This window comes from Monodelphis domestica, chromosome 8, assembly GCF_027887165.1.
Source record: "Monodelphis domestica isolate mMonDom1 chromosome 8, mMonDom1.pri, whole genome shotgun sequence".
In the NCBI taxonomy this organism is placed as follows: Eukaryota; Metazoa; Chordata; class Mammalia; order Didelphimorphia; family Didelphidae; genus Monodelphis; species Monodelphis domestica.
The window spans coordinates 83,654,354-83,682,337 of record NC_077234.1 but is presented as its reverse complement, the minus strand read 5'-3'; the positions used below and the strand labels follow the sequence as shown (position 1 = coordinate 83,682,337).

Sequence of the window (27,984 nt, the reverse complement as noted above, 5' to 3'; positions counted from 1 at the left end):
TCTATTTGTATTGGGATCTAATGAACTAATTTTCATGCTCATGTAAAAAGAATCAACATGTGCTTAGCCACTGGACAACGATGCTAGTGGAATTGTGTTAAAATAGCAAGTAATTGTGAATTTGCAAGTATACTTGATTTGTAATAGGCACATCAGTAAACAGAATATGAGAGCTATAAGGAGACTCATTGTTTTCTAGTCCAAACTCTCTTTTTGCATTTTAGTATTCAGAAAGACTAAGTGATTTGCCCAGGTAATAGTGACAAAATCAACACTTTCTGTGTAGTTTTGAGCAAAATGCTCATATACAGGAATTGGGTTGGAGGTTGACTAATCTGAATTCAAATCCTACCTCACACACTTAGGAACTTCTCATCTATAAAAATGAGGGGCTGGCTTATAAGATCCATACCAGGTCTAAATCTATGAATCTAGTTTTTTGTTCCATAAAATGAGAGGCTCAAGTTAGGTGATTGCTAAGATCCCTTCCCACCCTTTGATTCTGTGACTAGAAACTTAGTTTCTTGAACCTAGTCCCCTGTTTTCCCTCTTGGATACCCTAATGGAGTTGTGATTTTAACATTTTACTCCTTCCAGTATGTAGATAGAAACTCATCTAATATGATTCTTCTCCCTGTTCTATAAATCTTCCACAGAGAGTCCAGTGTATTCTGTGCTTTTTGAAAGATCTCTTGATAAAGTGTCCATTGGTTATCCAATATGCTTTTGGATTCTGCTGACTAATCCATTTGCTATCCTCTTCCATTTTATGGTTGAGTTAATCCTATTGACATTCCCAGTAATTATGTTAATTGCATGTTGCCTGCCTCTTATCTTTTAAATTTCTTTCTATTCAATTCCTGTCTCCTCTTCATGAAGAAGATTGTGGAAAATGAGAGTGTTTAGCATTAGTGCTTTAAGTTTGATTCAATCTGCTTCTACTCCTCTGCCCTTCTTTCTCTCTCAGCTCTCACCCAGGCATGGGTTCTTATACTTTCTTTTAAACTCTTCTTCAATATAAAGAGCCTACTTCTGTCCTTACCATGCATCTCTCTGCTGATAACCTTTATAACATTCTTCCTGTAAGATTCTTCATTAATACATTGGACCCTACTCAAGCCCCACCATATGTTGCTCCATTGCCCTTTGGGAGACCCAAAACTTTATTAAGAGACTATGGTATTCTGTGACTCATAGTATATAATATTACTGGAAAAATTATTAATACCAAGAAGTTGAACCTTTGATTCAGAGAGAAGCTTGGAATCACTAAGAGGAGTGTACCTACTAGACAAATCTCCATTTTTACACTATAAGGAGGTTATTGATAGAATAAAGTCTCTTAAATATCAAAATATTTATAGTAGCACTTTTTGTGGTAGCAAAGACCTAGAAACAAAGTAGAGGTTGATTGGGGAATAACTAACCAAATTGTGTTACATGAGTGTAAGGGGATAGTATGCCATAAGAAATGATGAATATGAAAAACACAGAGAAATATCTACAGGAACTGATATAGAGTGAAGTAAGCAGAGCCAAGAAAACAAAAATACATGCCTACAATTTGGAACTATGCCCAAAGGGCGACAAAAGAATATCTACCCTTTGACCCAGCCATAGCACTGCTGGGTCTGTATCCCAAAGAGATAATGGACACAAAGACTTGTACAAAAATATTCATAGCTGCGCTCTTTGTGGTGGCCCAAAACTGGAAAATGAGGGGATGCCCATCAATTGGGGAATGGCTGAACAAACTGTGGTATATGTTGGTGATGGAATACTATTGTGCTCAAAGGAATAATAAAGTGGAGAAGTTCCATGGAGACTGGAACAACCTCCAGGAAGTGATGCAGAGCGAGAGGAGCAGAACCAGGAGAACATTGTACACAGAGACTAATACACTGTGGTATAATCGAACGTAATGGACTTCTCCATTAGGGGCGGTGTAATGTCCCTGAACAACTTTCAGGGATCCAGGAGAAAAAAAAACACCATTCATAAGCAAAGGATAAACTATGGGAGTGGAAACACCGAGAAAAAGCAACTGCCTGAATACAGAGGTTGAGGGGACATGACAGAGGATAGACTTTAAATGAACACTCTAATGCAAATACTATCAACAAAGCAACGGGTTCAAATCAAGAAAACATCTAATGCCCAGTGGACTTACGCGTCGGCTATGGGGGGTGGGGGGGAGGAAAAGAAAATGATCTATGTCTTTAACGAATAATGCTTGGAAATGATCAAATAAAATATATTAAAAAAAAATACATGCCTACAATAATTTAAGTGGAAAGAACAACACCCACAAAATGATTGAAAGTGAATGTTGAAGAATTACAAAGAACAAGCACGCCCATAAAGAAAAAAGATGAGAATTCAATCCATCCAAGCAAAAAAATATTTATTATGAGTTTACTGGAGCATTGTGCTGAGCATTGGGGTTACAATAAATAAAAAGACACTACTTACCCCCAATGAGCTTACAATCTAAAGAGGAAGACTACACAAAAAGAAAGCAGGAAAACAGGAGGTGGGGGTGTGGAGTGGAATCCAAAGGAATATCTAGCATGGAGCTATCTTGTTCCAAGGAGATGGAACTAGGAAAAACAGCAGATGCAAACTAGAATGATTTAAGTTATGCTTTCTATAAAGGAAGCTATCTGAAGGAATATAACACTCCACCCTCTAGTTCTCTAAACAGAAGGGAGAGGAGGCTGAGGGAGGTGGGCCAATCTAAGCATGAGTCAGCAAGTTGGTGATAAGTTTAGAAGTGATGAATTTTTCTTGACAGGAGCATCTTGTTCCATGGAAGAAAAGACACTGCCTTCCTCCTTCTCTCCCCCTTCCCCCCCCCCCCCGCAGAAGTGGGAGGTTCACAGGTCTAGACTATTGCTTACATTTTCAAGTTTAGGATCTTTTTATTCTTTTTCTTTAAAAATGTTATATGGGATAGCTCAGCAGAAGGGCATTGAAAAGGATACTGTGGGAAATTTAGACAATGTTAAAAGAAAACATGCTATTCCCACTATTTTTTGAAAAAAGTATGTATGGTTTATCAAAATGGAATCTAACCTACTTTTTCTGTCCTTTTCAATTATGGTCCAGGTCATTGTACACAAACGATATCTGAACTAATATATGTTTGATGAACCATTATAGAGTGGTCTATCAAACCTCATATCATAGTGTGAACAACAGCTAGTTCTTCATTCTCTTCCTGTCAGGATTATTAGGTGGAACCTTTTTTGAGTAAGGCACTATTATTTTCTGAATATTTGTGTGTGTGCTTTAAAGGAATTTGTATGGATTGTGTTAATTTAAAAATAATATATAGGATGTTGTTTGAGGAAATATGGCAATATTGAAAGAGCACTATTCTTGGAGATTGAGTCCCTCGATCATAAGGGGTTGAGACACGCAAAATACAAAGAGATTAATCACTAATTATGGTATTATTATTCCAAAGTGAATACTTAACACTTAAGTGAATATAAAGTGGATAAGACCTGAAATAAGCTGAAAATGATTGATTGTGAAGTCAAATTTGAACAAAGAGTATTGTGACTTTAATAACTTGGGTTTGGGGTTTAAGGCCAAAGTTCTATTTAATGCTTACCTATTCCTTGAAACTTTCAATCTCATGGGGCTCTGATCACCCATTAGCTTTTGTGTCTAGTTATGAATAGTTATATAGCTGCTTTTATTGTTTCAGAAGAGTATTTATTTTAAAAAATATTTTCATTGACATAAAATACAGCTTAGTGTAGTGTCTAGAGCACTGGACTTGGAGTTAGGAGACAAGGGTTTAAATATCATACTTCACAAAATTACTAGTTTTGTGGTCATATATGTCACTACTTCTCAGTGCCTTAGTTTCCTCATTTGTAAAATGAATATAATAATATTTTTATTGCCTACTTCCCAGGTAGCACTTTGAAAATCTTGAAGTGTTATATAAACATACATTTTAAAAAATGTTCTCTTCCTCCATTATACTTTGTTTTCTAAGGACTCGGACTTTATCTTCCCCTTCCTTCACCTGTCCTTTCTTTGTCTTTGGCTTAGGACCATATTTTGTACATGTGAGTGCTAATGAACCTTGCTGCCAAAGGCATACAAATGCCCCTACTGCTTTTTTGGTTATAAAATGATGGCTGACTTTCAACTTATCAAGATTTAAATGGAGACAAGATTTCAGATGAATTGCTGTATTGGAACTCTAAATATTGGTGGTTCTTTAAAAGAGTGTTATTCCAAGATGTCTGAACTTCTTAGTTGGAAATATAACATATAGTAAATTGTTCCATGCCATGGGTCTAAGACATGTGTTCAAGGTTTGGCTTATTCTAATTTAAACAATGTCAATACTTTTTTTCCTTTCTTTAAAAAAAATGAGCAGACAGTTCTTCCATGTTTGAAAAGACTTCCAAGTTGAATTATCTTATTAGGATTACTACTATAGACAATGATGTTGCTAACAGTTTTCATGTATAATTTATTTTTCCTGAAGGGCATTCTGGTAGTTTATCCCATTAATTTGGTCATTATAACTACTATTAGTTACAGAGGGGGTCACTTTTCTTATTTGAAAATGTTTGGGCTTTTAAATATATATCTTAAAAAGTTTTGCATCCCATATTAAACCTTGTAAAGGTCATTTATTTTAATTTTATGTGGGTGATTCTATTTTCCAGTTTCTAATCCTCTTAAGCATTCATCAGTCCCTTAATCTGGTCTTTATCATGGGTGAATTCCCAGGTATCTAGCTCTTTCCTGGGGATGATATTTAGGTTAAATTTAGACAATCTTTTCTTCTTCACTCTACTACATCTTGTATGCATTCTTATTATAGAGGGCTAATTTTAGATTTGATCAGTCTAATATCCTGTTAACCTAGATGACAAAATTAAAAATTGTGGTCAGTGGAGAATGAATTGACTGGAAAATGAACTAAAATATTCTACTCTATAATCTTGAATCCTGGATATTTTGTTGTTGTCTAAATTTAAATTAACTGAAGACCAAAGCATATTGTTGTATACATCCATTTTTTTGAGTGAATTTGTCACTTATTGGAAAAGAATAAATATCTTGAGAATTAAAAATAAATTCAAATATAGAAAAAAATGCTTTTTGTGACTATATTATCTTGTGGTTGCAGACTTGCCCTGCTGAGTTCCCATTTATCAACACTCCCAAGTAGTCCATAAAAGTTCTATTCCAATGGCTCATCATGGCAGTGAGAAGACTATTAATTCTCAACATCTATGTCCATGAAGTGAGAACTCTTGCAGGTTTTATGAAGTTGGTAAAGCTTCAAGTATATTCCTAACCAGAGCTTGTGTCTGAAGCATCAAGCACAATCCTGACCAGAGCTTGTACCTCAATTCAGAGGTTCATTATCAGAAAGGTTGGCTTCTAGGTGATACTTTTTCCCCCTTGGAGATCCATGAAGTAAAGACATTTAAAAAAAAAAGGACAAAAGCCAATTGGTGCCAGAAATACAATCTACATATTTATTTAATTTTTATATTAGTGATAATAAGAGACAATTTAATTTAGTACACATCCATGACTCTTCTCAGAGAACCAACTTTGGCATTCATGGCTCCCCAGTCCATGTATCTCCTGTATTCACCAGGTCTCAACAGGAATTGTCTTCCTCTATAGTTGGGCATCTCATAGAGGATCCAGCAGCCATCCAAGACATTAAGAGAGTATATTTCATTCAGATGGAAACGATCATGGAGACAAGAGCAGTCATCGGAGAGCTCCATCATTTGACCTTTGTAGTCTTCTCTTTCATACAGCCTCATCCTGTGGGACCCGGTCTGTTGTAGGAAAGAAATAGCAAGAGAAGATGTAAAATAATCCATAAGGTGTACCTGGTTCAGGAAGGAGTCACAAGATTAGCTGTGTCTGATTGGATAAGGTAAATATTTCTAAAGCATACTCTTTTTCTTGCCCTCAGATGGATTGTTTCCCTTTTGTCTATAGTATTGTTTTACCTGGAATAGCCTTAAAGTTAAGTCTAATTAGGAACCATTGATAGACCATTAGAAGACCTGTTTTCAAAGTTCTTGATAAAGCAGAAAAAAATGAAATACAGGGAAGAAATGCTTTTCTTTTTGAGATGTTGAAGGCTGCAACTCCATGTGCTGAATGTATAAAGAGGATTACACAGCACAGCTCCTTCTTTCAATTCAATTTAATATTTATTTATTCCCTACTCTGGGATAGGTAGTGCAATGGAATGAATAACAAGCTGGTCTTAAAACTAGGAAGACCTAGGCTTAAACCTTAAAAATACACCATGTGACCCTGGGTAAGTTATTTAATTTCTCAGTGTTCTAGGCAGAATCCCTTGCAGAAGCAATGCCAAACTATGTTAGAAAAGGTTGTTTCTCCTGGAAGTTCTCTTCATCAAAGAAATCACCAGTCCCTTCACTATTTCCCACAAGGGACTATTAAATGTTTATCGTTTATAAGTTAAAGCTAGTTTTTCTGCATTAATAGAATTCATAGTATTTGTTTTTCCTACCCAAATGAATTATTTCTATTTTTCTTTAGTTAACCTTAGTTTGTTTACATTTTCCAGCTTCAATTTTAAATTTGTTTCTCTAGTGTGCTAATCACTTCCATCTTGTTTAGTATAATCAGCAAACAGAATGAATGCGTTGTTTGCATCAAAAAAAATTTTTTTTAATTAAAAGTAAGGGGCATTGAAAACCAGGCCTAGAGATGAGATTAAAGTTCTAGGTTCAAATTTGGCCTCATTCACTTCCTCGCTGTGTGACCCTGGGCAAGTCACAACCCTCATTGCCTAGCCCTTACCACTTTTCTGCCTTGGAACCAATACACAGAATTGATTCTAACATGGAAGGTAAGGGCTAAAAAAAATCAAAAGTAGCACTAGGGTGAGGTACAATACCTATGAATTCCAAATAATAATAGATTTTTTCTCCAGGCTGATGTTAACCTTAGTTACTACATCTTAGAAATATACTCCTTACAGTTCTGCATCTATTCTATGACCTAAGTTACATTCTCCCATCTCTTTGACAAACACATCACAGGAGAATAAACAGCTAAAGTCAAGACACATTGCATTGCTGTCATTTCATCTGAAACCCTTCTTTTGTTTTTCTACCACAAAAGGAAGTTAGATGAGTCCAGAAGAATCTGTTGGTTTTTTTTTAATTAATTTAATTCATGACTTAAGTGGCTTTTAGAGGTTTCTAAGTTTAACATGAAAAGCTATATTATTCTGATGTCCTGGATGCTGTGAGAGCTCCTAAAGTTTACTAGCTGGGTGACTGTAGGCAAATCACTTAACTTCTCTAAGGATTGTTTCTTCATTGGCAAAATGAGCAGATTGGATTCATGTCCCTTCTAGCTATAGATCTACAGTCCTATGGGCATGGCATGAAGCTTATTTGGGTACTAAAAGGCTCTGCCAGCAGCATCCAAACTTTCACACATCTCCCCAAGCTAGAAAGACTTTGAGTAGAGGTCTGACAGTAGATTGCTTTTGCCATGATGGGGCCAGCCTAGATAAGGTCAGAAAGGCTGAATGCTGGTTGAATTATTTTTGTTGCAGTAACTCCTGAAACTATCTACTGAGAAGTGGTGGGATTGTAGTATGCAATTGTGGAGGAAGTATCTCTACCACTAAAACCATATATCTTTTACAGCATTTTAAATGAGAATAATCATCATATTTATACATTTAGAATAATTCTCTTTTTCAAACACTAATTACCACTCTTCTGCCTTGGAACCGATACACAGTATTGATTCTAACATGGAAGGTAAGGACCAAAAAAAAAAAAAATTAAAAGTAGCATGAGGGTGAGGTACAATACCTATGAATTCCAAACAATAATAGGTTTTTTCCTAGCAATTCAATGAATCTCTCTATGGTATAACTGCTGGTACCAAAACATCTCTGGTTTCTTTTTTTGAACATTTGTTTTTGTTTTAATAGGATTGGATTATTTAGGTATTCTATTTCCTCTTTTGTTAATCTAGGCAATTTATATTTTTGTAATTATTCACCCATTACACCTAGATTGTCATATTTATTGCTATATAATTGAGCAAAGAAATTTTTAATAATTACCTTAATTTCCCCTTCATTAGAGGTAAGATCACTCTTTTCATATTTGATACTGTTCATTTGATTCTCTTCTTTTTCAAACACTAAAGGACTTCAAGCAATTCTCTGAATCTCTCTATATGGTATAACTGTTGGTACCAAAACATTTCCTTCTGGTCCCCCCCCCTTTTTTTTTTGGTCATTTGTTTTTGTTTTAATAGGATTGGGAGGGAGGGTGTCTACACTAAAGATTTAGAAATACTTCAGAAGCTTCCCCCATTATTCCAATGAGAAGAGGGCAGATTTGATTCTCCTCATGGCTCCTCTCAACTCTAGATCTTTGAGCTTCTGATCCTAACATCGAGTATCCCCTACCCAGTTCTGACCTCTTATTCTAAGTTGGAAGACATTTCATCAGTATGAAACCATAGCAGCTGACATCTACTCATCAACCAGCAGGAAATGAAACTCACATAAGGGATTGTCCGGCAGGACCTGATGGAGTCGTTGAAGCCCAACCATTGCTGGTAGTCCGGATACTCTCCTCTTCTCAGGTAATACTGGTACCCAGAGTAATTGGGGCGCTCATAGACCATCCAGCAGCCACTCTCCACACGGATGGAGTTGCAGCGGTTGAAGTAGGATTGGAGGTTCGCGTGGTCACTGCTGCATTCGTAGCAGCGGCCCTGGAAGCCGCGGTCCTCGAAGAAGATGATCTACGAATGAACAATGAGGTTAGGAAGCATTCCAGGATGCTCCTCATTTGAAAACAACAACAAACTTTAGAGCACCTTCGTGTTTTGCTCACCTTTCCCATGTCTGGTTGGCGGCCGATGCAAGAGTTCAGTGTAGAAGAGCTGCCGCGGCTTGTATATATAGTGCAGGTCTGTTGCTGCATCTGCAATAACAACACAAAAGGGGCCCAGTGGGGATAGGGAGGGGATTTTCATGTTTTCTTTTTTTTCCTTCTAGTATCAGGGCAGGGGGGTCATTGTCCAATTCCCTCTTGCTTTCTCTGGTACTTTCGAACTGGCCCTGCTTTCCCTCTGAAAGCTATTGAAGTCAGCAGAGCCATTATGGTTCTGGGGACAATGGGCCGGCTTCTCACCCTATGCAGCCATATAGAAATGCATGTTTTCATGAGCGGATGGACTTCATTTAGAGTTCTCTCCCTATAGAAACTGCTGAGGCTGAGTTATGTCTGCATGGAGGCTGAGTCAGGAGCAAAAAGCCCATGAATGGGCATATTCCTAAATGACTTGGAGGTTCGAGGGGCAGTAGGGAATCCCAAAGAGTTACCTCCTGGATTTGGGATGCAGCATTGTGGTTCCTCTGGTGACCACGGGCATTTTGGAGAGTCCAGAAAATGGCACCTGAGAAAATGAGAAGTATGTAAAGCGAATTAGTGAGATTCCAAAGGGAGACTATGCAGGGAGGAGGAGTTATGTAGGGTTAAAATTGGAGTTGAACTGTTTGAACTTAGGAAGTCAGCTTGATGTCATGGAGAGGACATGGGAAGAATTGGGTTCGAATCCTGCTGAGGACTATAAATTGGAGTAGACTATAATTTATACTATGAATTATAATTCAGTTACCAATCTGCAGGAGTGGAATGAAATGAGACTCTCATAGGTTATTTAGGGATTAACAAAATATTTACTTATCCATGATGTAGAAAAGATAATCAACAAGGATACATCATTAATTCAGTTGCACATAGCTTCCCTGTCTCTGTTTTGATCTTATTGGTGTGCTGGTCAAGCCTGAGGGAGAGGGCTACTACTGCCTGTTTATGGATTAGCTTTTGCATTTAGGCTAATAGGAAGCTGTATCAACAATTCAAATGTTAGTCCTTTGAGTTAATTACTATGTCTTAATAATAGTTTCAATATTTTTTGGGCTTTAATTTAATTTTTTCAATAAACAAATTTTATTTTATTTTCCTGTCCTTTCTGCCCCATTGAAGGGGGAAAAAATAGCAAAAACAAAACATTTGTAATCACTATGCATAGTCAAATGAAACAAATCTACACATTGGCCATGTTAAAGAAGAGGTAAGTCTTTTTCTGAATTTTATGTCCATCATCTCTGTCAGGAAGTAGGTAGCCTAATTCACTGTTGTTTCTTGGGAATCATGGTTGGTAATTGCATAGTTAAGAATTCATAAGTCCTTCATAGTTGTTGTTTTAATCCCTTTTAAAGAAAAAAAATCTAGTTTAGGCTACATATCAAATATAGCTCTTACTACATGAGTTCACAAATCATTATGCTACAAAATAGAACAAGATAAGGAGAATGAAGAGATCCAGGCAAAGTGCTATAAGAAATATGTTAGGGGAGAGTGATTACTTTTTATCTGGAAAGATCAGATAAGGATTTATGGAAGAGGAGACATGAGTGTGACCTGGAAGGAAAGGCAGATTTTAATAGGTGGTATTTGGGGTCAAGGAGGAGAAACAGGGAGGCAAAATGAGGATAGGGAAGTTAAGTAGTGTAAACCTCAAAATTTCTTAGACTTATAAATGTTGGAAATTTCACCATTGGGAAATTTCATACTTGAAAAATTTCCTATTGATAGTGGGTCTTGGCTATTGGAATGTGAACCCCATTGGCATGAGAGTTTCCTCCTCCTCCCTTCTTAAGATTACTTTAGGACAGAAACCTTTTGCTGAACAATGGAAAGGACTTTGACCTATGCTTAAGCATAGAACAGGAATTTCTTTGAGTCATGATTGATTTTAGAATTGATACAATGGAGATACTTGGAATCAATCTCCACCCTACTCAGTCCTAACAGGATTGAGGAAGGGCTGCAGCATAGATCAAAATTTAATTATTCCAATCTCTACCCTACTCAGGTTAACAGGATTTAGGAAGGGCTGTAGCAAAGGATCAAAGATTTAATTATTTGAAAATATGACCTTCAACAGACATGTGCAAAGCCAGAGACCTCTGGGCGGTCCTGGGTTAAGCTAGGGCCTCCATTGGCACAGGGAAATTGATGGACAGTGATTGGTAGATGTGAGAACTGAGGGGAGGGAACTTGGATGGTTTCCTTAAAGATAGAGGGCTCTGAAGACTCAGGGAGGTGGTTGAGGAGTTTGTCTGAGTGGTTGGAGTGTGCTCTGAGAAGCTTGCTCTGAAGGAAGCTGAAGGTGGGGGCCTCTGAGGCTGTTTCTCCATTTTGGTCACGTGAGTAATAGGGACTATTCTCTTTTCTTTGCCCCAGCTATCTAAGGGCTTGGGCCTTTTGGCCCAGCCTAAACAGAAGGGGTATTTAAGCCCTATTCCCTTCTCTCCCTTTTCTCTTTCTCTATCTCTAATTCCCTTCTTCCTCCTGTTGTAATTAAACTCCATAAAAGATTGACTGCTGACTTGAGTTTTCATTTAGGAATTACATAGCTGAATTCCTTGGCGACCTTAAATTAATATATATCAGTCTTTTTAAAGTGATTTCCTTGTCACAGTAATCTAATTCAGCTGGAAAGTATAAGTTAGAGATCATGGAATTTGGATGATCTAATTCAACTCCCTTATTTTACAGATGAGATAGTTGAGATCCCCAGAGATTAAAAGAATTGCAACTGTCGCATAGCTGCTACTAGCTGTTTCCTCCATTATTAGAACCTATCTTCAAATTCCAAATCCAAGACCTTTCCCTTAGTAAATCTTAGTGGATTGTTAGCATAGAGGTTGATTTGCTTTCATTTCTCATCATTCTGTTCAGGGAATATATCCTCTCTCTATGTGTGAGAAAGGGGGTAATGTTAGAGACTGCTGGAAAACCATTTGTATTAGGCAGTCAGGACACAAAGAAATGAGTTTGCTGTTTGATATCCTCCTCCTAAGAATAAGTTCACAGCTACCAGATTCAGCCTGATAACTTGATCTCTTCTTTTACTGTTGTGAAGACTGGATTTGGCTCTCCCTTGATTGTAACAATGAAGGTACTTAGCTCTTCCTTGATTGTGAAGATTAAATTGTAATCCCCTGTCTGTTTTTAGATTTTAATCCCCAAAGTATAAACACAGTACTTAAAGTAGAGTATGGAGATCTACCCATTTTGGATTTTAACCACAAAAAGTAGTGAACACCCATTTCATACATTGAGCAGGAGGTCTGTGACCCACGTGTTAAAGAGTGGTCAATCCTGGAGTGGAGCATCAACTGTGATTGGTAGCTGTAAAATTTAGGGGAAGTGACATGAGAAAAAGGTCTTTAAAAGTGGAAACAGAGACACACAGAGGAGACAGACACTTGGTCTTGGAGTGAAGTGAGACTTGAAGGGAGTCATTTGGAGTACAGCCTGCTGGAGTTGGAGCTGATAAAAGAATCTGCTGATTGAACTGACAACATGGTGAGTGTAAAGGATGACTTCCTTCCTTGCCCTTTCTGGAGGAGTCAGTCTCCAAGAAAGGTCCATCATCTTGAGACTCCTTTCCCTTAGCTGGGGCTTTAGAATTTCTACCTAGCTCAGAGGAACCTGGAGCTCGCTCTCTCTCTTTCTCTCTCTCTCTCTCTCTCTCTCTCTCTCTCTCTCTCTCTCTCTCTCTCTCTCTCTCTCTCTCTCTCTCTCTCTTCTCTCTCTCTCTCTCTCTCTCTCCCCTTTTCTCTCTTCCTTAATATCTTCCCTCTACTGTAAAAATAAACTACCATGAATTCCATTTTACTTTAGTAATTCATTTTTGGGATTTAGAAATTAAATCCCTGGTGACCAATTAAATATTCAGTCCAACCATAAAAATCTAACACTGTTCATAGACCACTTCCCAGTCTCTCCAACCACGAACACCTAATACCAACCATCTCTTCAGACAAAACACTGGACTTGTGACAAATAGAACATTTCATTTTGTGGTTCCAAAAACCCCAGGAAAGTTCTTTGACAACCATGAAAGTTTAAGCTAGTAGACTATGTATTTCTAAAAAATGATGCACCCAGAATTGACCACAGTACTATAGATTCAGTCTAATTAGGCAGTGTACAGTGCATTTATCACCTCTTTATTTTGAGAAACATTGTCTGTTATGATGCATCCTAAGATTATAGTAGTTTTATTAGTTGCTGTGTCATTCTATTGACTCAAATTGAGTTTACAATACATTAAAACCCCAACATTTTTCTGTTTTATCCATTTTATATCTATAAAGTTGAATTTTTTTGATTCATTGTAAGACATATTTATTGCCATTAAGTTTCATCTTAATAACTTTGTTCCTGTTCTAAAATATCAAGACTTTTTTGGTCTTGAGTCTATTTTCCAGGTCATTAGCCATCTTTCTCAGCTTTATCTCATGCCTTCTATACATCAGGCTAAGTCACTGACAAAAATGTTAACTTTTACAGGATCAAGCATAGATCTCAGGAGGATTATTTTCAAGAATTCCTTATGAGTTGATGCCACTTGGATGGTTCAGAATCCATTGACTTGTACTGCCATTTGGCTAGACTACATCTCTTTATCTTCTTCAAAAGAATAGCTTTAAAGATTTTATTAAATGCTTTGCTAAAATCAAGGAAAACAATATCTATAGTATTTTTCTGGTTTACTAACTAAGAAACTGTCAAAAAATAATTGGTCACTTTAATCCAAATATTCTTTAAATATTATGTAAAATATGGCTCAAAATCCATTTGCATAAGACTCTCCTCACTGCCAAAAATTGATTACTCAGTGCTCTATTGCTGCATCAGAAACAGAGCTGGCAAGAGTTGGGAGGGAAGAGAGAGATCCTAGTCTGACATTCTTTGAGAAAACTAGTATCTTTTGTAAATAGTCTTTAAGTAATGGGTTAAAATTGTGTATGTATAATGTATAGGGGTATTATTACCATCTATACACATTTGAACCCTTGAGTTTTTCTTGGGGAACTATAGAAGCAAAGGAACAAAAGTACAAACAACAAGTAATTATAAGGAAATGTATTCACTTATATTAATAAGTGCTGAGAAATTGGCAGAAAGCAGACTCATTATATTTGTTAAACCAGAAATGAGAAAATCTCACTATAAATTTGTTCCATCTGCAATAAAACAACTGAGGAAGAGTTCTGAGCCAATAACTGTTTATTAGAGGGATCTGGCCCTCTTCAACAAATAGGATCCCAGGCTTTCCTTTCCCAGGCAGCCCCATCCTTATATGCTTGATTTTTCTGGACACCAGTATGTTATTTTATTGGTGAACTCCAAACTCTTAGTATATCCTCTAGTCATATTGCTACCAAACAATAAGGTAGACATATAACAACCAGCCCATCCACCTCACCTTTAAGATATTCACTTTTAAAAAAATTTTTAAAGTTTAAATTTTTTTACAGGTAAGGCAATCTTTACTATCTTTCAGCTACAGAAACAATATTGAGCAAATTCTTTAACACATGATTTAACAAGGCATTACTGTGACTAGAGCATAGAAATATTGCAAACAAATGCAGAAAAGCAGAAATAATAAATGCCACTTTTTCAGATCATAATGCAATAAAATTATAATTAATAAGGGTCCATGGAAAGACAAATCTAAAATTAATTGGAAACTAAATGATATGATTCTTCAAAACTGGTGGGTCAAAGAAAAAATCATAGAAACAATTACCAATTTCATTAAATAGAATGACAATGAGGAGACCTCATATCAAAACCTATGGGCTTCAGCCAAAGCAATACACAGGGAAAAATTTATATCACTGAGTGTCTATACCAACAGATATAGAGGGAGGCGATTAATGAATTGGGCTTGCAACTTAAAAAAATTAGAAAAAGAACAAATTAAAAATTACCAGATAAAAACTAAATTAGAAATCCTAAAAATTAAAGGAGAAATTAATAAAATTGAAAGTAAAAGTATTATTGAACTAATAAATAAGACTATGAGTTGGTATTTTGATAAAAAGAAATAAAATAGATAAAGTACTGGTTAATTTAATAAAAAAAAAAAGAAGAAAGTCAAATGAACAGTATCAAAGATGAAAAGGGTGATCTCACTTCTAATGAAAAGGAAATTAAGGTAATTATTAAGAATTATTTTGCTCAATTTATGGCAATAAATATGACAATCTAGGTGAAATGGCGAATATTTACAAAAATATAAATTACCTAGATTAACAAAAGAGGAAATAGAATACTTCAATAATCCCATCTCAGAAAAAGAAATTGAACAAGTCATCAAGGAACTTCCTAACATTTACTATATTACCACTAAGTCTTTCTTCAAAAGTTCAGGAACTAGTTTCATTCTGTAGATTTACTATAGACTTAAAAGACTTTACATTTATAACTTCATTTTCTTGCTTAAGCAGCAGATTGACTTCACATTTGGTAGCCCAGCTGTGTATATACTAATTTAAAGTCTTATTTTCTACATTTCATAAGCCCTAAGTTCTTACATAATCAGCTAATGAATATACACTTTACATTTATAACTTACTCTGTATATTTTAAAATGCATATAGGTAATTCACAAATGTCAGTTAATAATCAAAACAATAGATACAACTTACTAGTTATGAAACTAATAACAAAATTAAACATACACATTTGTTCTTTAAATATTTCTCTAAATCATGTCTGATGGTAAATAAAATCTATTTGTTGCAAAAACATGAGTAAGCTAACTTCTGCATGGCTTCTGCTCATTTTATTTTCCTCTTAAAATTAATTAAATTCGGGGGCAGCTGGGTAGCTCAGTGGATTGAGAGCCAGGCCTAGCGATGGGAGGTCCTAGGTTCAAATCTGACCTCAGCCACTTCCCAGCTGTGTGACCCTGGGCAAGTCACTTGACCCCCATTGCCTAGCCCTTACCACTCTTCTGCCTTGGAGCCAATACACAGTATTGACTGCAAGATGGAAGGTAAGGGTTTTTATTAAAAAAAGAATTAATTAAATTCCATTGTTTCATATACTCTAAATTGTAAACCAAATGCCTTTATCCCCATATTCACAACCCAAATTATATATGTTAGTTTCCAAATTGAGTGGAAGGCACCAGCAATGTGGTAAACTAAACCCATAAAGTGGATAATCAACATATATTTGTTGAACATAGAATGATTTGAAAGACAATTATTTTTTAATTAATATATGTTATTATTCTACAGTGAACTTTATTGGGCTAGAGAAATCAATCCACCAATGTTATTCAATTATTAACTCTGGATTTTGGAATTAAAGGCAACAAATCATTAATAATTACTTGGGGAAAAAAACAAGTTAATTCTAGTTACTCCATTAGAGTACTTTATTAAAAAAATAAAAAGAAAGAAAGAAAAACAGGGGGCAGCTAGGTAGTTCAGTGGATTTAGAGCCAGGCCTAGAGACAGAAGGTCCTAGGTTCAAATCTGGCCTCAGACTCTTCTCAGCTGTGTGACTCTGGGCAAGTCACTTGACCCCCATTGCCTAACCCCTACCACTCTTCTGCCTTGGAGCCAATACACAGTATTGACTCTAAGATGGAAGGTAAGGGTTTAAAAAAAAACAACATATAATACTTATACTATCTTGTTTTATAATCAAAAGAACCAAAAGTTCAATAATTATCGAACTACGAATTTGGATTGACATATAGAGACATAGAAAGGTAGAATAGTATTTTTCCAGCACAGGAGAACTTTATTATCCCAATCTTAATTCCTCCATCTTCCCAGATTTTAATGGAAATGTGCCTTTTTGGGGAGGTGGGGGTGTTCAATATTTTTCTAACTATGCAAATGTTTAATTAAAGTATGCTATGAGCTATAAAATTAGTTATAATGTTCATTTTTTACTTTTCTGAAGCCAATTGCATACTTTTACTTCTAGTGCAATAATAAGGTAATTAAGTAATGCTATGAATAGTTTCATTCAAGAACATTCTAAATAAGATTGCAAAGAGTAAGGGGTGACTGAAAATGACTGAATAACAACAATATGCTCAGTGAAATAATTGATAGAGTACTGGGAAGACCTTGTTTCAAATCCCATCTCAGATATGATATTTGTATAATTAGAGATAAATTACTTAAATAATTGTTTGTCTCAATTTCTCCAACTCAAAAATCATAATATTTGTAATTTAGCACAGTAAATGCTTAGAAATATTAGTTATTATTATTTTAATATACACATATTGACTTCATCTCACTCACATGGAAAATAAAGAATTAAGTGTCCTTTAAAAAAAAAAAAGAACATTTTGATAATTTCTTACATTAAAGGTATTAGTATAATATTTCCATTTAGCTACAGGATGGTAGCCGTGGCAAAAAAATTGATGATGCAATTCATAGTTTGATTTTACCATCTTACAGTACAGGTCCCATCAGAGGTGGTATCCCCAAAACATGAGCCGGCTGTATACAAATGAGATCCATTCCGCTGCATCACTGAACAAGTAACAATAGGTTGATATGTCTTCCCTAACTTTAACAAATGTGTTAAGGATTGTTTCACTCTAAATGCAGTCCACTGGTTGACATTATTCTGCTTATAATCCAAACTGTCCAATATTGTGTGCTTCATCAGCATTGAAACCAATTTCATCATCGTAGGGCTGATATTCTTCCATGGCAGCAGTTGCTCTTCTTCAGGGCAGAACCCAAGATATCCACTTTAACAATGTGTTCAGGGTAGACCAGCAAGAGGCCCCGCACTGATATTATCCAAAATTATATCAAGTCTCTTGTCTGACATGGGTCAGAAGGAAGTGATACAAGGTGGAGGAGCTCTTAAAGTACTTTCCACTGAAGTTGTGACATCTGAGTAGAGGCCCCCTTCAAACTATGCTGTTGTCAAGTTAGAGTTTAGCATAGAGTATACTCATTTTTAGAAACTGTTCACCTATGAATTATATAACTGGTTGTTTCTGATAACTTCGTTAATATAAATCTTTAATTACTATCTCTATAGAATCACATTAAACTAGATAATACTAATTAGAAATAATTATAGGGATAAAATGATTGATCTAAGATAGGCAAGGGTCTACTTCAAATAGGGTAGGGGTCAAATCATTTCTCATTTCTCAGCTGGCAGTTTCATAGTTCATTTCTCCTTCTTTCTCTCTTATTCTTTAAATATAATTCACAGAAGAATAAGTAACAGTCCATTGTGTTTTAAGATAGTCACACTTATGGTGAAGGGGATTCCAGTGGTATTTCATCCATAACCATATCCATAAAATATTTGACCATGTCACTTTCACAATAGGTTCACCCCTTAGGTGTATTTTTATATGCAAGGGAAATTTTTCATGCAGCAAGAAACTAGTGCATATTCAGGGCTAAAGGTTGAGATCTGGACCGATCTCTAGTTTAGTTCTTAAGGCATAGGTTTGCAGAGGGCAACAAAGAATGCTATTTATTAACAGAAAAATTAAGATCCACAAATAATAAATGTTTGAAATTGTTTACAAAAATTCAAATATCCTAGGAAATCATCTTTAAAGGATTTATTAAACTTGTCAAAAATGATGTTATTTTAAAATTGGGGAACTACTGAAGGAAGGACTCCCTTCATCAACTGAACCAGAATTCAATGTATAGATATGGCATGACAGATAAATCCAATGGAGTTGCCTGAGAAACATCGAACTTAAATAACTTAGCTCTCTATTACTTAACAAAAGTGACAAAATGAGAGGTCTTCTGAAAATAAGAACTTTTTGGTCTTGACTCTGTGATTTAGTTTATTAGCCATCTTTTCCAGCTTTGTTTCAGGTCATCTATGCCTCACTCCAAGTCACTGACAAAAAAGGTAATAAGTATAGGGCCAAGCATAGATCTCAGGAGCACTCCACTCAAGAACTCCTTGCAAGTTGATGGCTTAACCATTTGGCTAGTTTGGAAAACCAGCTACATGTCTGATCTCATTTGCCCTCTGAACAAACTAACAACTGTCCTTATTACCAGAATTGTATCCCCATAAAATTCTGTTGAAAAAAAAAAGTACCTTCCAAATATATGTGATATGTGCTTTATTATAAACAATCAGTAAGTGAATAGATCTACATTAAAACACATGAGAAGCAAAAAAGAAATTATTCTCTTCCTTTTGCCACTGTAACTTTCACTTGGGAAAAATAAGTATCTTACTTTCCCATTTCCAAGAGGTTAGCATTTGAAGAATGAGCCAAAGAGTTGAAATGGGCTGAAATACAAAACAAAGGAATAGAAGTACAAACGAGAAGTAATTAGAAGGAAATCAATCTAAATATACATAACAGTGCCAGAATACCTGCAAAAGCAGACTGGGCACATGACTTGCCAACAGTTCTTGGCAAATCACTTGGCCAGGCTCACACTTATTTGTAGGACTTGAGTCTGTGGAAGAGTACTTCTTTAGAAAACAACAGCAATAAAATAGAAAATACAAAGAATAGTACAATGTGGGCTCAAGTCCAGTGTTGCTTGGAGCTGGGATTTCTTGGGAAAGGTGTCTTCTCAGATGACATTGTTTTGATGGTATCTTGAGTCATTAATTCCTTTATTGCCTTAATCCAAAATTTCAACTTCCATAGAGACCTGCAGGACACAAGAAATCCTGCCTAGCAAAAAAGTATCTCAATTTGAGTGATCAAGACAAGTGCTTTAAATTTACTTCTAGGTGGTGTGAAAGTAAGACATCAAATATTACTGTATTTGAAAAAAGATAGAAGGGCATTAAATGTAGAGAAATTTTAAAGTCTTTCCATTGAATGGTTTGTCCAAGAACGGATATTAAGGGTTCTATTTCTTATGACCACCTTTCAATTCAATTCAACAAATTGTCAGAATTGGGAAAATAGATTGGAAATAAGTCTTGGAGTCAGATACACTAGGGTTCAAATCATGTCACTGATATATGCTGGCTCGGCCATCCTTGATAAAGCACTTCACTTCTCTTGGTCTCAGTTTCCTCATTTTCAAAATGGTAACAATAATAGAAGCTACCTCATAGGACTGTTGTAAGGTTCAAATGATATAAAACATGTAAAGCACTTTGCAAACCCTAAAGGATAGATACTGATTTCATTGGTATAAGGAACTCCCAGGTGAGGAAACTCTCTTTGCCATGACAAATCATCAACTTCTCTTTAACTTACTGTCTTAGAGAGTTGTCCAGAACACTAAGAAGCTATTTGACTTTCCCAGAACCCCACAGCCAGGAGAGATCAGAGGCAAGATTTGAACTTAGATTTTTCTGACTCTAAGGGAAAATCTCCAACCACTATGATAGACCTAGAACCACTAGATAAATATTACATATTATTATTAACTAAATAAAGTAACATGTTGAATTTAGGTTAAGCTACTTCTAAAGCCTGATACATTCGGAGTAAGGTATTACCAGTTAAAGAAAAATACATTCAAGAAGATGAAATACACAAATGTAATAGGGACTGGATTTAATTGGTAAATTATGTAATTAATGATTTAATGATTTAATTGGTATAGGGAACTCTCAGATAAGGAAATTCCTTCAACCAATGCAGATGGGTACCTTCTCTTCAATTTATAGCCTAGGGCACTGAGAGGTAACCGATTTGTTTAGTCACATATTTGATGGTAAGTGTCAATTAGGACTTGAATTTAAATCTTTCTGACTTCAAGGCCAATTTACTCTCCTCTGCACCAAATTGCCTTTTATAAATACTTAAAAGCTATAATAATATTTGTACAAGCTATATCATATTACCCACCCTCTTGGGAAGCAGGGAGGAGCAGGAGGAAGGGAAAATAAAGAATGAAACAGATTTTTAGAAATAGCTAATGTGAGAATCTGTTTCTCTTCAATAAGCATATTTATTATAACTTATTGCATAGTTATAGCGAATCATATTTAGCATATTATTGTTATATATTACATCATTATACATAAATGATAATAAATGGTAACAAAAAATCGACTGAATGCTATGGAATTAGGCCTTCTTTTCTTTAACTATTTCACAATAGTCGATTCCACATACGGGTTTTCATACTTACTTTTGGCTTTGACTTTTTCTGAGTTTCTTGCTGATTTTCTGAGTTTTTTGCTGATTTTGAATCCATAGCCTTTGTTGTGTTTGAGCTGTTGGTGACCTTTCTATGGACTATTCTTCTTTGTAACTTGACACCTAGGGACACACATGATGGTATTATCTGTACATAGTACTTTAATATATTAAAAAAATATGACTACACTGATGGGGGTGCTGCCTCTATTGGTACAGAGAACAATTTTTCCATACCTTAGGAGACAGTTTCAGGAATGGAAGTAGTTCAACACTCATTACTTAGTTGCCAATCCTTTGGGGATGAGTCTGTCAGTATAAAACTAAGCTGGTCCTTTATTAGGCTCAAATTCTTTTCAATTTAGCAGCACCTTCTCGTAGTCTCTTCTGGCATAGACTTAAGAAGCAGTTATATTTCCTTGCTAGGAGGAGGCATGAGTATAGGGTTCTTGTGGAAGATCTGTATAGTACAAAATACTATTGGAAAATGGTTACCCTACACTGTGCTCTGAGTGTTTTCCTTCCATTTTCAGTAGCTTTGATAGATATTTTCTCTCTGCTACAGATAATGGGAGAAATGGGCAATCTTTGTGAACCTGATTCCCACAAATCAACTTAGGTTAATTAGTGAAAGTCTAATTATCTGCAAACTCTTACTCTAATATTAAGTTCTCATTACTTTACCTTTTCTTTTAAAGTAAAGGAAAACAAGGAGTTCAATGACAAAGCAAAGAACAATCCTATATATAGAAAATTATTAATAGCAACACTTTTTGCAGTAGCAAAGAAGTGAAAGAAAAGTAAATGCCTGTTGATTGGGGAATGGCTAATCATATAGGGATACATGAATGTAATGAATATTTTCATGTTATAAGAAATGACAAACATGATGAATTCAGAGAAAAATGGGGAGACTCATATATTTGTAGCTGTTCAGTTCTTTCAGTCATGTCAGACTTTATCTGACCCCATTTGAGTTTTCTTAGCAAAAACACTAGAGAAGTTTGTCATTTCCTTCTCCAGCTCATTTTATAGATAAGGAAATTGAGGCAAACTGAGTTAAATAACTTTCCCATGGTCAGACAGTCTGAGATCAGATTTGAACTCAGGAAGATGAGTTTTCCTGACTCCAGAACCAGCACTCTATCTACCATGCCACCTAGGTGCCCTAAGTTTGCTATAAACTAGTACAAAATGAAATAAGTGGAACCAGGAAAAATATATACTAAACATAACAACATGAATGGAAAGAACAGAACAGTGAAACTAGATGATATGAATATTAATGTCCAAACATGACAAGAAATATGAGAAAGTACTTCCCACTTCTGTGAAAAAGTGAGGGATAAAGTCTCACATTCTGCATATAATGTTAGGCTTTTTCAAAATGTTGGCTGTTTATGCTGACCTATCTTTTGGTTCTTTTTTATTCTTTGTTCTAAGGATTCTAAGGAAGGGGAAGAAATTATGAAATATAGATGATATCAAAACAAAAGGTGGTCATTAAATTTCTTACTGGTTTCAACTCCACAGGATAGGATGCTCCTGCTGAATTAAACTCATCGTTTCTAATTTCATCACCATATTGCTAATCTTAAACCTTAATTGATATACTCTCCCCACCCCTCTCTGTTTGGAGGACTGGAGGTTAGACTACCAAACTCCTCCCACTAACTTCCTTTATAGAAAGCAGAAACTGGACTTTTTGGTTTACTCCAGTCTACATCTGGTGCTCTCCCTAGTTTCAACTCCATAGAACGAAATGCCTTTGCACCAGATATTCCTTGGTCCCCACCTTCAACCTCGGCTTTCTACTTCTTTTTGAGTCTTATCTCCTTGCATTAGATTGTCAACTCCCTGAGGCCAGGAACTATGTTTTTATTAACTGTATCTCCAGCACTTAGCAGATTGCCTGGCACATTGTGGGTACTTAATAAATATTTATTGTATATTGGATACTGGGGGGAAAAAAACCCTCGTTTTAAAGTGATTTTTTAAATTGAGGGTGAGGTAAAAATAAATAAGCTTACTTTGTTTCTGAGCATGTTCTGCTGCCTTAGAAGCTGTTAGCATGGCAAAAGGATGCAATGACAGATGAATATTTTGGGCCCGAGGAACCTGGAAGGAAAGCGAGATGACTTTAAAATATGAAGGTATTTGTGCCTTTGAGAGAAGTGACATATTCCCCTTAGCTTATTTAATCAACCAATTAACAAGTACTTATGAAGAGTCTACTATGTGCCAAATACCATGTTGGTACTAGGGATACAAGCACAAAGAATGAAATAATTCTTGCTTGTTATTCAATTATTCTCTTAATTATTACTATTGTTGAGTCATTTTTCAATTGTGTCTGACTTTTTGTGACCACTTATGGAGTTTTTCTTGGCAAGAGTACTGGAGAGGTTTGCCATTTTTTTCTCCAGCTCATTTTACAAATAAGGAACTGAGGCAAAGGGGGTTAAATGACTTGCCCAAGTTCACACAGCTAGTATGTAATTAGAATCTGTTACCCTAAAAAACTACGATCCCCAGCAAAACTATGATTCTCAGCACTCCAACCACTTCGTTGTTACATTCTGACATCAACAGGATATAAATTGTGTGGAGTTCCACCTCTCACTTTTTCCTTCCTGTCATGGCTTTAATGGAGCAGGGATTTTTGAGCAGGTAAAAAAATTTAGTCATGTGGTTCTATTTTGTCTGATAATAAACTTTATAAAATAATACTTAATAATAATAAGTATTGCACATTAATTTAACTCTTACATTTATGGTGACCAGAAGTGAGGTTTAGAACCCTTAATTCTCTCTGAGTAGATTAGTTTGAAAAGAAACCTAGTTTCTCCTGTCCCCCTCCCCCCAGAATTCTCTTAGGAGTTTTTTTTTTTGGTGTTGCTACTGTTGCCTGCTGCTGCCAATCCTGCCTCCCTTCTTAATTGCCTGGATGGTCCCAGCTAAGCCACTGCTGCCAGTCCTGCTCTCACTGCTCCTACTGCTGCTGCTGATTGCTGCCAGCAAGTGGAGAGTCCTTGAAGCCACTCTCTAGAGGCTGAGAAAGTGTAAATCCCTTTTCCCCTTACATTGCCAACACCAGAGTGCTTGGTTGCTGCTTGCCTTGGAAACCTAGATGTGTTTCCCTTAGGCAATAATTTGCCTTTTGAAGAATTTTTACCTGAGGAGAACTTCTACTCTCTTAACTCCCTGTCCACATGGCAGAGGAAGCAAGCTGCTCTCTGGCATTTTTACCTCTAGGGAAGAGGGGAAGGAAGGTTACTCTTCCAAACAGGAAGTAGAATTGCAAGCATGTCCCACTCTAAAAAAGAGCAATGCATTACCTATCTCAAACAACTCCCAGTTTTAGGATGTCTTTTCTTCCTACCATTCCTGGGTGCAATGGTCCTTGCAATTAGCTTGAATAATCCTGAGATTCAGGGGAGAAATTCATCTCCTTACACCCCCTTGCCATTCTAGCCTGCCAAGTCTCTACAATACAGCCAATATGGGATTCCGCCACACTATGGTCAGCTTGGAATTCTCCCTCGCTATAAGAGATCCCAGAGGTGTGACCAAAAGGAACCTAGATGGATGACACTAGGGAAGGGAAGGAACCTTATATAGTCTGGAGGTAGATTTTAAACCTTTTCAGACTTCATTGTTTTATGAAAATCTCTGTATTGGAATTGGAAAAAAGAACTCTTGAATTCAGTGCCTATATCCTGTCATACTTATTATATTTTGCTGATTGCTTTAAAATTTTATTTTGTTTCTTAAGTTCACATATTGGTTCTAATTGAATATCTTTCTGTTACACTGAATCATTTTAAGTTACTGTGTTTTGTCTATTAACTATATATTCTGTTACACTGTCTTTTTTTGTACCTTTCCCCTATAAGTGGACTGGAGAAGATACCATTGTAAAAGTACCTTTGAGTTATTTGTAACAAGAGGTAAAGGTCCATTTAGTAGCTGAATTAAAGTGCTATAGCACTATTCCTCCCCTCTACATTAAAGTGGATGGGACATATAAAAAATATGCCTTTAGAACTGTTACACATCATCAATGGGAGGGGTGGGGGGAGGAAAAGAAAATGATCTTTGTTTCTAATGAATAATGTTTGAAAATGACCAAATAAAATAATGTTTAAAAGGAAAAAAAAGAACTGTTACAGTCTGTAAGGATAATGTTAGTGTTTTGAATTAATATCTAAATAAGTGGTCACCATGGGAAATTCCTAAATATGAAAATACCCAAGTCAGCTGGGATTTATGGAGAATTTAATTAATAAATAAAGAAGGAATTAAGAGAAGGAGAGAGAGAGAGAGAGAGAGAGAGAGAGAGAGAGAGAGAGAGAGAGAGAGAGAGAGAGAGAGAGAGAGAATTAATTTAAACCGCTCTGGCCTCCCTGAGCCTAAGGGAGAGTGAGTCAGTCTTTATCACTTTCCACAAGAACGTCTTCAAGCTGGGTTCTTCCATTCCGAACTGAAATTAGCATGAACTGACTTTTTACCCTTCCTTTTAAAGAAAAATTTCTCTTATGTCACCCCCCCTAAACTTTCACTTCCACCAATCACAGTAGATGCTTTTTCCAGGACTGCCCATTCTTAGTTTTCACCACTCTTTAGTTCACACCTTTTCTGGTTAGATTATATCTTCTGAGTACTTCACACCTCTTTGTTAAGCTTGCCTTTTGTAAATTACTTGACCTTTTTGTGATTAATTTAACCTTTACAGGTACTTAACACCTTTTTGTATTAGATATAAAAATAGACCTAGCTTAACATTCCGGCTTTCCTATAAGGTATGAGTTAGGGACTTTCATTGTTCAATCGGGAGTTTACAACTTTATCTTCCCCTAAGGCACTGTCTGAGTAGGGTGGAATAATTTTAAAAGTTCCCAATACATTCTTGATTCTTGTTAGACCAAGTATCTCCATTGTTACAATAAGGGAATGACTAGACCAAATCTTCTAAGGTACAGTCTGAGTAGTTTTTTAAGATTCACAAATCCCATGCCAAAGTAGGAAGCAAATCCAAAGGACTGGTTACTCCGTGATGGATTATAGTCTTAGAAAGTTTCTCTAATGGGTATGGTACCCCTAAATGGCCCCCAAAAGTAAGCATTTCAGCCAAGATTGAAAGCCACAAGCTTCAGTGGCTACCTGAGTGGATCTGAGTTTTAGTTAACATCTTCCTCAGGGGAGATTGTGTAATTTTCATAGGGATTGCAACATCCTTAGGGGGGATTGCATAATTGTCATAGGGATTTTATAATTGTCATAAAATGAAAAAAAATATATTTTAAGAAACATTTCAGGAAAAGGAACTTGATAACTCTTTGAATCTAGAAGATGAATTGTTTGAAGAAGGAATCATGAAGATGCCTGAAGAAATCTCCAAAGCATCAGAAGATCCAGAATGAACCATGGAACATAATTGATTGAACTGTGGTGGGTTGTAACACATTTATTTTGTAGGTATAATCTAATGCCAAAGGGTACTGCCCCATAACTGTTTTTTGTCAATGCACCTAGCAATCATTGATTTTGTTCTCTTTCTCTTTTATCCCCAAATTATTGAAATTTATAAGTTGGTTATATTTACATGATCCCCTGGGAAGACTAGTCTCCCAAAGGATCCCTGAGGGATTGTGTGATTAGAATCTGTTACCCTAAAAATTTAGATCCCCAGTAAAAACTACGATTCCCAGCAAAACTATGATTCCAAGCACTCCACTCATGTTCTGTCATTATATGCTATGTCTCCACTTTGTCGAGATCATGTTATTGGTATTTAACTGGCTGTAACTCCTCCCACATATTCTTTGGTATGATGCAGCAATTAGTGGTGATGGTGGTAAGATGGGGATTTTGAAAATGGCTAACCAGCCATGGGCACATAGTTTTTATTTTGTATCCTCTTTATTCCTTGATTTCTAATGATCATGTAATAACCCTCATAAAATATAATATTTTTATTATTTGAGATGTAATTTTCCCTGCAACTCTTTGCCATTTGGGCCTGCCCAGTTTGAGATTCCTAAAACCCATGTTCTCCCTCGCTATGGAAAATACCACAGTATTGACAATAGAGATCTGAATGGATAGAAAAAGGAACTTTAAAAAGTCTGGAGGTGAAATTTTAAGCCTTTTCAGATGCCATTTTTTTAATGAAAGTCTCTGTATTTTATTGTATTTTGCTAATTGTTTTGCTTAAGATTTAATTTTGTTGGTTTTAAGTTCATATATTAATGTATTCAATACTATTCTGTTACATTGGATCACTTTAATGTACTGGGTTTTAACTACTGTTATATTCTGATACCTTTCCCCTATAACCATACTAAACAAATATTATTGAATAAGCCCATATAAAAACAACTTTTTTTCTATTTTGGCTTTGTAAATTGTCACATAGAGGATGGATGGACTTCATCAAAAACTGGTTACAATTGTATGACAACCTTTGGAAAATTTAATGAGTTAAATATCTCAAATTAATTTTAAGGGGTCTTCAAACATGAATTTTAGATTTTCCCCCCTCAACTCTGATCATTTTGTCTGCCTCTTAGTTATTTGTAACAAGAAATAAGGTCCATTTTAGTAGCTGAAGTGAAGTACAATTATAATCCCCACCTCCCTATGGGAAATTACAGTCTCATACCAAAGGAGCTGAGAAGTTGACCCCAGGGCATGGTACCCCTGGATGGCTCCCAAAAGAGGGGCATCTCTTATTTGTAACTCCTCAGGTCACTTTACCCTTTTACCAGAATGATCTCTAGTTTCTTGGTGGCATTTTTTACACCCAACATCAACAGTACAGAGGTTTGGTTTTTTCTAGACCCTCTGCCACATTTTTGTAATGATGGCAGTAATAGATTTTTTTTAATAGCTCAGCCAAACGTGAAACATTGGTATACCTGAAAAACTTGTGACAAG

General features: G+C 35.9%; 3 protein-coding genes across 4 annotated transcripts in view; all 3 read right to left on the bottom strand.

Annotated features, from left to right (window-relative positions):
• Positions 1-5,496: 5,496 nt before the first annotated feature.
• Positions 5,497-9,474, bottom strand: LOC100013635 (gamma-crystallin D). The gene is made up of 4 exons (XM_001365523.4): positions 9,401-9,474; positions 8,910-8,999; positions 8,575-8,817; positions 5,497-5,834 (listed from the first exon to the last, which is right to left on the bottom strand). The coding sequence occupies exons 2-4, from the start codon at positions 8,997-8,999 to the stop codon at positions 5,562-5,564; spliced, it is 606 nt and encodes a 201-aa protein (XP_001365560.3). The 5' UTR covers positions 9,401-9,474; the 3' UTR covers positions 5,497-5,561.
• A 7,823-nt stretch (positions 9,475-17,297) lies between these two features.
• Positions 17,298-17,682, bottom strand: LOC100619035 (dynein light chain Tctex-type 3-like). Its single transcript, XM_056806998.1, has one exon. It carries the CDS (start codon positions 17,616-17,618, stop codon positions 17,370-17,372), a length of 249 nt encoding a protein of 82 aa, XP_056662976.1. The 5' UTR covers positions 17,619-17,682; the 3' UTR covers positions 17,298-17,369.
• Positions 17,683-19,030: 1,348 nt separating this feature from the next.
• Positions 19,031-27,984, bottom strand: part of C8H2orf80 (chromosome 8 C2orf80 homolog) — a 37,903-nt gene continuing 28,949 nt past the window's right edge. For both annotated transcript variants that reach the window (XM_007501834.2, XM_056806997.1), the window contains 3 exons: positions 23,076-23,163; positions 21,038-21,168; positions 19,031-19,594 (listed from right to left, as the gene is read on the bottom strand). In XM_007501834.2, the coding sequence (XP_007501896.1) occupies positions 19,565-19,594; positions 21,038-21,168; positions 23,076-23,163 (249 nt within the window). In that variant the 3' untranslated portion in view covers positions 19,031-19,564. The remainder of the gene's footprint in view (positions 19,595-21,037; positions 21,169-23,075; positions 23,164-27,984) is intronic.